The sequence below is a fragment of the Alligator sinensis genome, unplaced genomic scaffold (assembly GCF_000455745.1).
Source record: "Alligator sinensis unplaced genomic scaffold, ASM45574v1 scaffold1338_1, whole genome shotgun sequence".
Taxonomy (NCBI): domain Eukaryota; kingdom Metazoa; phylum Chordata; order Crocodylia; family Alligatoridae; genus Alligator; species Alligator sinensis.
In genome coordinates this window covers 115,217-127,182 of record NW_005842713.1, presented here as the reverse complement: position 1 = coordinate 127,182, position 11,966 = coordinate 115,217, and the positions used below count along the sequence as shown (strand labels likewise).

Here is an 11,966-nt window from a genome sequence, read left to right as displayed (position 1 = left end):
CTTAATTTGTTGATGAGGATGGGGTGAGAGACAGTGTCAAAGGCCTTCTTAAAGTCTAGAAAGACTATGTCCACAGTGACACCATCATCCAAGGATTTAGTTACTTGGTCATAAAAGGCAATCGGGTTGGTCAGGCAGGACCGGTCTTTGATGAACGCATGCTGATTGTCCCTGAGCATGATCTCCCCTGCAAGCCCACCACAGATGTGCTCCTTGATGGCCTTGCTGGCTGCGGGACCTTCCCGAGCACTAAGATGAGGTTTACAGGCCTACAGTTACTTGGGTCGTCCTTTCTTGAAAATTGGGATCACATTAGCCAGTTTCCAATCCCCCGGCACCTGGCCAGATGACCACGAATGCTCATACAGCCAGGCCAAGGGCTCCGCGATGACCCCTGCCAGCTCCCTCAACACCTTTGGGTGGAAGGCACCTGGACCTGCAGATTTAAAAATGTCTAGCCCTTCCAAAAGATCCTTAACTACATCTGCACTGACTGAAGGCCTGACAGAGCTATCCCCAAGATTGTCCCTACCTCTGGTAGGTGGAATAACCCAGTCCCTGTTCAAGAAAACAGAGGCAAAGAAACTGTTAACAATATCAGCTTTCTTGACTGGCGTAGCCACAAGATTACCGTTTGCGTCTTGCAGGGGCCCTACAATCGCCTGGTGCCCTCTTCTTGCTCCCAATGTACTTGAAAAAGGATTTTTTGTTGTCCTTAATCCTGGATGCTAGCCTGAGTTCCAGCTCTGCCTTGGCCTACTGTACCATACAATCTTAAATAAGGCTGCTATGAAGTCTGACAAGGGGTTAAAAGTCAAAATAATGTTCTATCATTACTACTTCTTTAAAACAAGTAATTCTTGTTACTGAAGGCCTGGTATAGGCAAGCAAATAGTGATGTGCTCCATCAGACAAACTGGATGCAGTTAGCAGCCACAGCTTACTAGAGGAAAAATTGCATTCTTAAGGAACAAGTAAAACAGAAGCAAAAAGTTATGCTCATAGCATAACTGGAAGTTTATCCAGTTAAAGCAAACTGGATATTGTACAGGTGGTTCAACGTTAAAACACAAGAAACACTAAGTAAAAAGCAGCAGGAGGTCTCAGGAGGATACAAAACTACAATAGTCCTATCTTCCAACGGGGTTGAAACAGGTTAAAAGACAAGTTAAATCACCATCCACCAATTTTTATTAACAGAATGCAGAGCATCCTTTGAAGAGATAAATATGTAAGAGCAGTAATCAATCACTTTTCTTAAACATCAGAGACTAGGAACAGATTTTAACCTTGCTATTTTAATTATTCTTTGGAGTAATTTGCAGTATACAGTTTTAAAACCAAAGAGTTATTCAATTCAAGCAGTAAATCAACATCTTGTTACGCTACTCACGAAAAAATATTTGTTGAAAGCACATCCCAAGGCATAGGAGGAAGGTGGAAAAAGCATCATCATCCCCCCTCCCCCCCATATTGCAAATTACCTGTCATAGCCATAAGGGTATTGTGTGTGTTAGATGCTAGAAGGTTGACACCAATCCCCATAGCCCAAGCTGAGTGGATTTCAATAGCAGTCAAAAATGGCAGAACATTCATCCAAGCTGTTGGAAACAACACAGTATCTACATGTAATTTTTTCACTAGGACAACAGCTGGGTCATGGAAAAGGATGTCGAAGCAGGTGAAAATGCCAAAGTTCCCAAAAGATGTGTTGAAGGTGACCATTTCCAGCTCTTTAGGGTAATCAAACTGTGTTTCTGACCTAAATAGATTATACTTTAAAAAAAAAAAAAGAAATATAAATTAAGATATGTCAATGATTGCTTACAGAAAATTTATAAAACTGAAAAAATCATCCCTGAACTATAAGCTATTGAACTGCTGGCTTATGCCAATAAAACCTGACTAAGTACATTAGTCAGTGGCAACATGTAGGGGGTGCACAGGGGTGCATGTGCACACCCTGAGAGCGCTGGTGCACCCCCTGACAGGCCACGCTCCCTGCTTAGGCAATAGGCGGGGGGGGGCAGGTGGGAGTGCCGGTGCCCCCCCCCCCCAAGAGTGCCAGCCAGGGAAAGGGAGCTTGCAGCCACTTGCAGGAGTGCTGTGGCCACTTCCTGTCTGTTGAGATTGGCCACGTCCCCCCAATTGGAGAGACTGGCTGCAGAGAGATTGGCCACAGTGGAACCCCCGCCCCTGGTCAGAGAGATTGGCTACAGGGAGACCCCCCCTGGTCACTGACTGGTTGTGGGGGGGCACATGCCCCCCCTGACTAAGGTGGCACCAGTTGCTCGTGATACTAGTTATACATTCACGGCATTAGAGATATTTGACAGATTGAAGAAGAGCTGAGAAAGAGGTCTAATTTAATTTCCAGTTTTACAAGGACTTTTCTCATTTTCTGAGCACAGGTACAGGTCTTGAAAATTACACAAGTATTATTAATACATAATTGTATTGAGATAGCAGTCCAAGACATGGAAAGAGACCTTGTTCTGCTCTATGCAAGTCTCAGAATGTTCCTTGCCTCAAAACTGACTAAGTAAGAGGCTCATTCCTAAATTTAGCTAATAAGATTTTTTTTTAAAGGAAGTGTGAGCCATCACCAAGAAACAGCCAAAATGATGATGAAGCTTGTAATGAGTGTGAGCTCTAGGTCTAGGTATCCAAGAAAAGCAAATTCAAGAGTTGAGAACCCTCCACTAGTATCTTTCTCCCTGTTCAATCCCTTGGACCGGTCACCCAACAACATCATGATGAAAATGAATCAGTTAATTACCTGCTAAAATAGAAATGGTAATAAAAGCATTCATTACCTTGTGATAACGTGCCACCAGCTTCCCTTGTGAATCAAAGACAACATTAGTATTGTACTGATAATGACTGTCTCTGGGGCACTTGGGATCACTGCAATTACAGGGTTTCTTGTCCCCTATATTTGCCACTACATAGATGGAGTTGTTCCTTGCCAAACAGCTGAGTCTTTCTTGCACTGGTGCAGGAGCAAATCTAGTTTGTAAGTGGTGAAAGGAAAACCAACAGGATCAAAACAAATTAAGAATATGAATGAGGATGAAATAGACTTGACATTATTATTTCAATGGATGAAAACCCCCCAAGTGATGCAAACAGGATTGATCAAATGGAACTTAATGGTAATAATTAAGGGGTGTACAGATGGTATTTCTTTCACCAATTAAAGCACTTTATTGCTATGCCTTAACAGAAGTGCACAGCTTTACAGCACTTTAGAAATGGTTACAGCTTTTTAAATTAATCCCTGTTAAGTGAGATATTAAATTTGAAACTCTGTATTTTGCAGCAGTTTAGCAACCTACAGCACTTCAAATAACTTCTGTATGCTGGTCAAATTTCTGGTGATTCCACCAGTATCCCATGGGCTTTGCAAGCTGCTGCCTCGCCGCTTGGCAGATGTGGTGCCTGTTCCCAGTGCAATGTTTAAGAGTGCTGTAACTTTATACTGCTATAAAAAGTGCTCTAAATTACAGTGCTGTAAAACATGCATGGAGCACTTCTGTACACACCTTAACTTCCCAAAGACTCACTTGGCTGATTTAAGCCTCGTGTCTGCTTTGCCCTTACTATAATATAAAACCCTTACTCTCTCTAGTTTGAAAAAAGACTTCTAATTGCTCATATTTTAAATCGTTTTTCCCCAACTCTTAGAAATATTAAGCAGGTTCATTTTTCAGATGCGAAGGGGGATACCAAATTCTTCACGTGGGCTAAAAAGGACAGAATTTCAGAAGAGCAGACAGAGAATCAAATAACCACATTCCCTCCCCCAGTACTAACATACAATAGAACTACAGTGGCACAAGAACAATTCTTGTCTCTTTCTACTGGCCCTGACTCTTGTCCATCACAAATTGGATTTCCCAGTGAGCCACTAGGCTCACTGGATGGATAAGGCTGCTGGTAATTTGGCAAATAACAGCTTAACTTGTGTTGCTGTGTGAGATAGCAGCAGAATCTCTGTGCATGTTCAGTTATCTTGCAGACCCCTATATCTGAGTTAAGCAGAACCTTTTAAAAAAAGAGAGATAGAAGCACAATTTCTCCCTAAATTAACTAAATGTATGTCCACCTAGGAGAGATCTGGAAGGAAGAAAGGAAGTTCATTAATGTGGCCAGAGCTGACTCATAATATAGACATGTAATAGCATAATAAAGGTTAAAATATTTTCTGAAAGGTCAAATTTTAGTCCATTTTCAAATAATCTTACATCCATGTGGTTCTATCACCTGCTGTTCAAAGCAGCCATATTACTAACAGATAAACTTGACAAGGGCAGCATTAGCAGTTTGAAGCAAGAGGTCACACAATTTACACCCTTCAGAACTGTGGAATTCATGCTTCAGACAATACCAGAATAGAAGAAGAGTACAATAGTCCTAGTGATGGAAACAAAAAAGACAAAGCATATCATCAGGGTGCCACCTGCTGGTAAACCATTTAAAACCTCTCCTTATAACAACAAAAATCATAGTCCAGATGAATGCTGAAAATAGCAATTCTTTGAAATCAAATGTGTTTAAGTGAAAGCCCCCCATGTAGGGGAGGATCAGCCTTACCTTAGCTTATGTAACACACTATCTTCACATAACACAATTGAGGCAATAAGGTAAATGGGGAAAAAATAAAAAATTAGAAGGCAAAAAAACAGAACGTGGCAAATCAAGTCTGAAGCTTCTCCACTCTGTTCTTTGGGTACAAGTTAAGAGTCAGGTTATCTCAAGACCTTTCGGCAGCCAGTGTTTCATATTATTGCCTTACTAAGGAGTTTGGTGCATCTGATTTATAAAGCAATTATTTTTACCTGGATTTCCCTTTTAGTTGGTGTGGAGATGGGATATATTGGGCTATTTAATGGCTGTATATAAAAATTATAGGGCTGAATGCAGAAATCCCTGGGAAGTATTTTGCTTTTGTTACTAGACCATTTCTGTCAAGATCATTGCAGCATGTTAAACCTGTGGACACAATGTAAATCATACCTTTGGGGATCGGTACATGGAATCCAGTTCACCTGTGGATCTGGGATATCTTCCAGGTAAGGGTAAAGGGTTTCCCTTGTGAAGTTCCAGCCATAAACACTGTCTTCTGGAGTCACGATGATGTGTGCCCCCTGGCAAAACAGGCTAAATTAAACACTTGCTATCGCTGTCAAGCAAATAACCCAGGGGAGTCAATAGGCAGTACCTGCTGGGCAGCTTCTTTGATGGCTACTTCCAAAACATCTATATTTCTGTTCATCAGTACCAAAGCTTCATCAAGAGACACAGGCTTGTCAGTGACATCTGGCAGAATAACAGCATGCTCATACACTGCTGCAGTGTATGTGTCCGATGCAAACACCTGAAGAACTGAGAGTGTAGAAATCATAGCATATAGATATGGCTGGAGGGACATCATAGCTGAAGCTGGAGAGTCATTGAAAAACTGAGAGCTGGCATCTAGAGAGTTCACGTGCTGAAGTTATTATTGGTTTACTTTGAAAGCCACTGTCTATCAAAATGACTTGCATCATCATCATGTGAAAACCCAGCGTTACTCAACAAGATTACAACACAATACTGTGAGGTGAGACTATAACATTATGTAACTAGAGTGCCACAGCCCAAAAGTATAACAAGGAATTTACAAAACAAAAATAAACCTAAGGTAGCAAGTACTTCAATTTAATCAGAGCTAGAAACCCAGCAACATAACAGAAATAGCAAACCAGGTATCCTCCCAAGCTGGGTTAACAACCATTATATTTGGTCTCAATCAACAACTAATAACTAGCTGTGTTCATTTTTATCATTGCATGTTTGTATGAAATATAGTTTTCAATATAAAATATGCGTTGTAGTGATTGAGGGAAACCTAATCAACAAATTGTCTTTTTGTTAATGCTGTGGTGTGAGACGTTGGGCACAGATAGAAGTGACAATTTTTGCCTGATCTGGCCCCAGAAAGCGGTCTATAGTAGTGACCAAACACAAGCGCATGGCTGCAGACCAATTACAAAATGACCAATCAGGTGAAAATGAGGAAACCCGTTGTATGATGGTTCAGATGAAGATGTTTCAAAACAGAGTAACTTGTGTCTGCCCTGCCTCCCAGCCTGTTGCTGTTTTCAGAATGGAAAGGAGGAAAGGGAGTGGAGGGAGTTCAGTCTGGGGTTTTTTATCCCCTCCTGGAGGGTGAGGTGGGAGTACTGGAGGCCCCTGGGGTGGGGGGCTTCCACAGCACTTCACAGCACAGACTAGGAGAGAGGAGGGGCCATTGCCTGGGGAAACTGGATGCAGGTTAGCAGCCAGCAGTTAGATTCCCCTCCCCACTGGAAACAACAATGAACTTCTGTTTGATCCAGGGGATCCTTGTAACTTAGAATGCTTCCTACAAATTGTTCTCAGTTACAGCAGGGAGCTGCACTTGTGTCTGTGCCCAAGGCATTGCCACTTAATTATAGCTGAGTCCATAACTATAGGAACTTAATTAGCATATGCATTAAGTGGTTTGGAAACTCTGGGAGGAGATCCTCAGCTGAACATAAACAACATTTCAGGGAAGTGAATGCAGAAAGGAGGAAGAGATAAATAAATCATGGAATTTGGGTGGGAGTCTCTGGGAGGATCAGACACCTAGATTTTTAGGATGAAAGGAGGTAAGCGAACCCAGCAGAGAGGCTAAAAATATCACCCCAGAAATGACTGGCGCTGATAGCCATTTGAAGCGAAGAGACCATCTGGAGGCAGCTCTAAGTTGGAAGAGAGCAGCAAAGGAGTTTTGTTGTATTGCTGTATACTTATTTCTAAACCGAACAACTCTTTTTTCAGTTTTATGCAGTGAGACTATTTTGGTTTTTATCTTTAAGTTTGTCCTCTGATAAGAGTGATTTGGAGGCAGCTGGTAGAAGCAGTCTCTCCATTCCTATGTGAATAGCAGTCCTGTCTTTACAACCTCAGGAAACCCCCAAGAGTTTACAGGGTTCTCATTCCATAAGCTGTAGGGTCTACTCAGGGTACTGGTGGGACCAAGATTTGCTGGGGGGAGATGAGCCTCTCATAAGATAAACCCAGTGGAGCCCCAAGGATACACAGCAAGATATTGAGGAAAGGGCTTGAATCTCTTTATCACCCCAAGGGAAGTCCAGATATTGTCATAGTTATATGCTGCTATTGTTTTCCCCTAAAGAAAAATAAACTCTAAAATACATGGTCAGAATTACCTTTGTTTTAGATTAAGAGAAAAAAAATTATGAGATGCCTCTCAGAGAAAACATATAACTAGTGAAGCAAATAGACACTGATGGGACTGCAGAGAGTCATGATATAAATCCCCTCTTTGCACTCTTCTGACCCTTCTGCAACTCATTGGACTAATTCTTCATGCACCACATTAAGGCAGCCCAAAGATATCCTGGGCTATTAAAGCTACAGCTGAGTCAGTCCTCTCTAAGTTACAGTATATGCATCTGCTCTTATAATGAGGGATTGTGGTTTTCTCTGTTTCAAAATTGCAAATTCTCTGATTTAAAAAAATCACAAATTCTCTCATTTAAAAACCCTAAATCCACAATTAAATTGAAATACCGCTATATATATATATCAATTAAACACAATGTTTTATTGATATAGTTACAACTTTAAAGCAATTTGGAAGATTAACAGTGCTTCAATCACTATAATAAAATACATTCAAAGTCCCTATAAATTTTGGTTTTGATTTTGGGTTTTTTATTATGGAAAATCAGAGCTCCTCCTGGCCCCTTAGTTCACCAGTATGCAGGTCCAGGCCCCTCACTCCTGACCCACAGCCCCCCACTTCAGCTGCTGCCCCTCACTCCTTACCCATAGCCCCACAGCCCTGATGGTGCTCTTCATGCCCCATCCACAGCCCCTCCCCACCTCCCAGCCCTGACGGAAGCCCCCCCCAGCTGCTAGGGCTATGGGGCCAGAGACTTGGGTCCACAGCCCCCTGGCCCCACAGCAGTGCCTGAGCCCTAGCTGCTGCCCACGGGTGGCAGTGGCTGCTGCAGCAGAGTGGAATGTGGAGCCCGGCTCCCCCTTCCCCCCGGCTCCAGGGGGCATCGCTGGAGTGGAGCAGATAGACGGGGGTAGATGCAGGCTGCCCACTGTGGGCTTGGGCTCCCTACCCTGCTGCCTTCCCCCTCCATGGCCCAGTGGGAAGGACCTGGCACAGCTGGATAGAGTGGGGTCAGGTGGGGAAGATCCTTGCCGCTGCAAGCTCCACGCTGCCCTGGTGAAGTGCCCCCTGACTGCCCAGCAGCAGCGAGAGGTCCACTTTTGTGCTGCCACCCCCAATGCTGCCAGCCCAGCAAGTGGCGACTTCTCAAGGCAGCACAGGGCTCACAGCAGCAAGAAGCTTCCCTGCCTGGCCCCGCTCTGCCCTGCCACACCAGGTCCCACCTGCTGTGCCCCAGGGGCAGCAGAGCAAAAAGCCCAAACCTGTAGTAAGCAGCTGTATCCACCCTGTGAACAGATCTGGGGGGCACATGTCCCCCTGCCCTCCTGGGAGTTTGTGCAGCAGGGGGGAGCCAGCCCCACCCCCCACCCCATGGATGAGTTGCCTGTGGCCCCATCCCAGTCTCTGCTGGGGCCCTGTGGCCACACATTTTGGTCCTGGACCCCAAGCTCCACATACTGCCTGGGCTGGGCAGCAGCAGCAGCCTCAGCTCTGCCCAGCTCCAGCCCTGCCCAGCTCCCTCCCTCCCTCCATTCTTGTGCAGGCCTCAATTTCCCCTCACCCCAGCCTGCCAGACTTACCTGTGGGAGCTGCTCTCCAGGCTGCCTGGTGGCCATGTGCATATACATGCACATGGCATCCCCTGCCTGACCGCCCTTCTCCTGCTCTCCCCCAGGCCCTTGCAGGCTGGAACTCTGCATGTCTGCAGAGAGCCCTTCACAAAAGTGGGAAATCTGAGCGCTTCTCTGTTAAAATAAAAAAATCAATGTTTTTCTCGGTTAAAGGGAAAATCCACATTTCTTTCCATTTTTCTGTGGGAAATGCAAAACCCGGATCCCTGCTAATAACACACAGAGAGATTAATCCAAAATGCTGCATCTCTACACAGGCAGCAGAGTCCTATTAGAAAGTCTGGGGAAACCGAAGTACAAGAGTTACCCTGCTCTCACTATCCCATCTCTGCAGTCTACTGACATTTGTGCAATTGTTCAAGTACAGCCAATGCATCAAGTTACATCTCTACTGTGTTAAAAAGCACAAAGGTGGATGCATGATTCTGTTCCTGTTTGTGACAACCTGTCTCCCTTGTGTTCCATACATTCCAGAACTCCATTTTTTATGTATTTTCTCCTGAAGGAGGCATTAAACAATACCACTGGTTTTAAACATACTTCTCTGCCATCGCCCCATAGGCAGACACTGGAGAGGATTCTCCGGCTCCCTTGAAAGTAGGATGGTGGTGTTGGGTCTGGATTTAGGATCCAGACACCTTGTTTTGGAAGCAGGGAGTGGGGGCCCACCCTCAGACCAACCATGACCTTTCTATTGATAATAGGCAAATTTACTGATACACAGTGATAACAGAAAAGAAGCAATACAAACAATGAAACAATTTTATATATCTGCCAAATCCTAGGGCTGTCATCAGAGTTAAAGTGCATCTGGCCAGGATGCAGTCTTCACTCTGAGGCACTCTCTTTTGTGTCAGATGTCAGTGTATCAGCAGCCTGGAGGTGGGATGCTGAGGCCCACTCCCCACTCCAGTGGAGTACATGAGACGGGCTGCCGGTCGTATGCCCTCCATGGTGGCCTCAGGGACCCTTCTCTAGGGGTGGGGATGGGGACCCCTCTCAGAGAGGAGAAGGAGGGATGGAAGGGACCAAGGAGGGAGGGAGGAGGGATGGGAGAAAGGGAGGTATTCCTTTGTTACTCTCAAGTTTCTACTTTCATATTCTACTTCCCTCTTGATGATTCCTGATGACTCTTCATCCGCAGCTATCTCTGGTTGGTCCCGCTCTGTGGTTGTCATAGTCCACGTACTGTGTCGTCAACAGATTCCAAGCCCCTCTTGTGCACACATATTAACTTTGTCTTTCCGGGCCTTCTCCTAATTTGTTCTGTTCCCCCAAAACCAGGACTCAGCCCCGTCCCTGCCTGCTCTGGTGCCTTGTTAGCTGGTGCCACTTATCTTGTGTTATGGGCAGTATGGTACCTAATCCCTTGGTTCCCAGCCTTGTTGGTCTTGTTGTGTTAGACAACCTGTCTGCTTCCAGGGCTATGAGAAACATTATGTGTGAGACCCAAGTTTTTTAGAAATCAATTAATCCAGGCTGTCCATCTTAAACCACTCTAATGCATATACATATACTTATAAGCCAATTTCCAAAAAAACCCTTTAAATACCATTTTTAAGCTGACAGGTGGGGGGTGTCAGCTTAAAAAATGAAGGTTCTAGAGGGAGCGATAGCTAGAAGAGGCTCGCTGTGAGGAGACATGGATGGGAGGTCCCTGGTGGAGGGAGCTATCTGTGATTGAGGGGAGGTTGACCCCCGCGGAATTTCCATAGACATTTTATGAGGTCTGGATAGTAGTCCAAACACAGGGTGAAGATTTTATTAGTTTTGTTTGACCGCAGGCTGTAGTCAAAACATTTGATCACTTTTTCTTTCCATGTAATAAACCATTTTCTGTTATTTGACTGAAGTGCCTGTGATAAATTGTGAGTTCTAGACAAATGAGTAACATGGACATACTCATTCGAGAGAGTGAGGACAAATAAGCTTACACAAACCCAGGATATATCTCTGGGAGTACCCCAAAACCTGGGTTTTTGTCACACTCTCATACAGAGGGCTGGTAATGCGAGAACTTATAGATTCTTTATCTGTTTGCCTCCTTGACAAAAGTTGTTTCTTGATGACAAACAAGTTTTTTAGTGCCCAGCTTATTAAAAACTAGGTTAACTTTTATTAGCTGTTCAAAAGAAATATATTTGGAGTACATTTGTAATATGTCTGAGGTATATTTTTCTGATATAAATTTGTCTTGTATATTTGGAATGTATTTGTCTTAAAATGGATACTGCAATAGAGGTCAGAACCAAATTTCTGGGTCCAAATAAATACCAAAAGTTGGGCAAAAAAACTTAAGCCCTTGACCAGAAGACTTAAAACTTTCTTCCCATTCTATTGGAGGGAAGGGAAACCACCAACTATGGTCAAATTCATTTCCCTATAATTCTACCATCTAAGTTTTCATTAGAATTTATTTTCCTTAGGGCTTAGGGTGCTTTTATATGTGTTATGGTGGTGGGAGGGGGTAGTGCTTGAATTAGAGCTTCTCCAAGAGCTGCTTTAATTAAAGCACCACTGCATCTCATTTATCAGTGTCCCTGTGCTTCAGAATGGGGGGGGGGGCTTGAACTAAAGCTTGCTCAGTGAATTTTAGATAAAGCTCCCCCACCGCTATTTTGAAGTGCAGGGACACTGATACATGAGATGTGGAGGCTGACTGGAGCATGGTGATTGCTATGCTCCAGCAGGCTCGATTAATTGAATCTGTTCCAATGCGCTGTAATTACAAGTGAGCAGCTTCCTCACACATGTTATCCTCCCACTGTACTTGGCCTTGGTGAGGCTGCAGCTGGAGTGCTGCATCCAATTCTAGCCTCTACAATTCAAGAAGGATGTGGAGAAGCTTGAGAGAGTCCAGAGGAGAGCCATGCGCATGATCAGAGGGCAGGAGAACAGGCCTTATGATGAGAGGCTGCGAGCCATGGGACTCTTCAGCCTGGAGAAGCGTAGGCTCAGGGGTGACTTGGTGGCAGCCTATAAGTACATCAGGGGTGTGCATCAGGATCCAGGGGAATGCCTGTTCACCAGAGCACCCCGAGGGATGACAAGGTCCAAAGGTCACAAACTCCTGCAAGGCCGTTTTAAGCTGGACATAAGGAAAAACATCTTTATTG

The 11,966-nt window shown here is 44.3% G+C and overlaps 1 protein-coding gene across 1 annotated transcript in view; it reads right to left on the bottom strand.

Moving 5' to 3' along the window:
- The window catches only part of LOC102386374 (vascular non-inflammatory molecule 2), a 10,241-nt gene extending 4,823 nt beyond the window's left edge, over positions 1-5,418 (bottom strand). Inside the window, exons 1-4 of the mRNA XM_006034236.3 lie at positions 5,225-5,418; positions 5,020-5,150; positions 2,817-3,009; positions 1,485-1,776 (exon numbers count right to left, since the gene is read on the bottom strand). Of these exons, the coding sequence (XP_006034298.2) occupies positions 1,485-1,776; positions 2,817-3,009; positions 5,020-5,150; positions 5,225-5,407 (799 nt within the window). The 5' untranslated portion in view covers positions 5,408-5,418. The remainder of the gene's footprint in view (positions 1-1,484; positions 1,777-2,816; positions 3,010-5,019; positions 5,151-5,224) is intronic.
- Between the last annotated feature and the right edge of the window lie 6,548 nt (positions 5,419-11,966).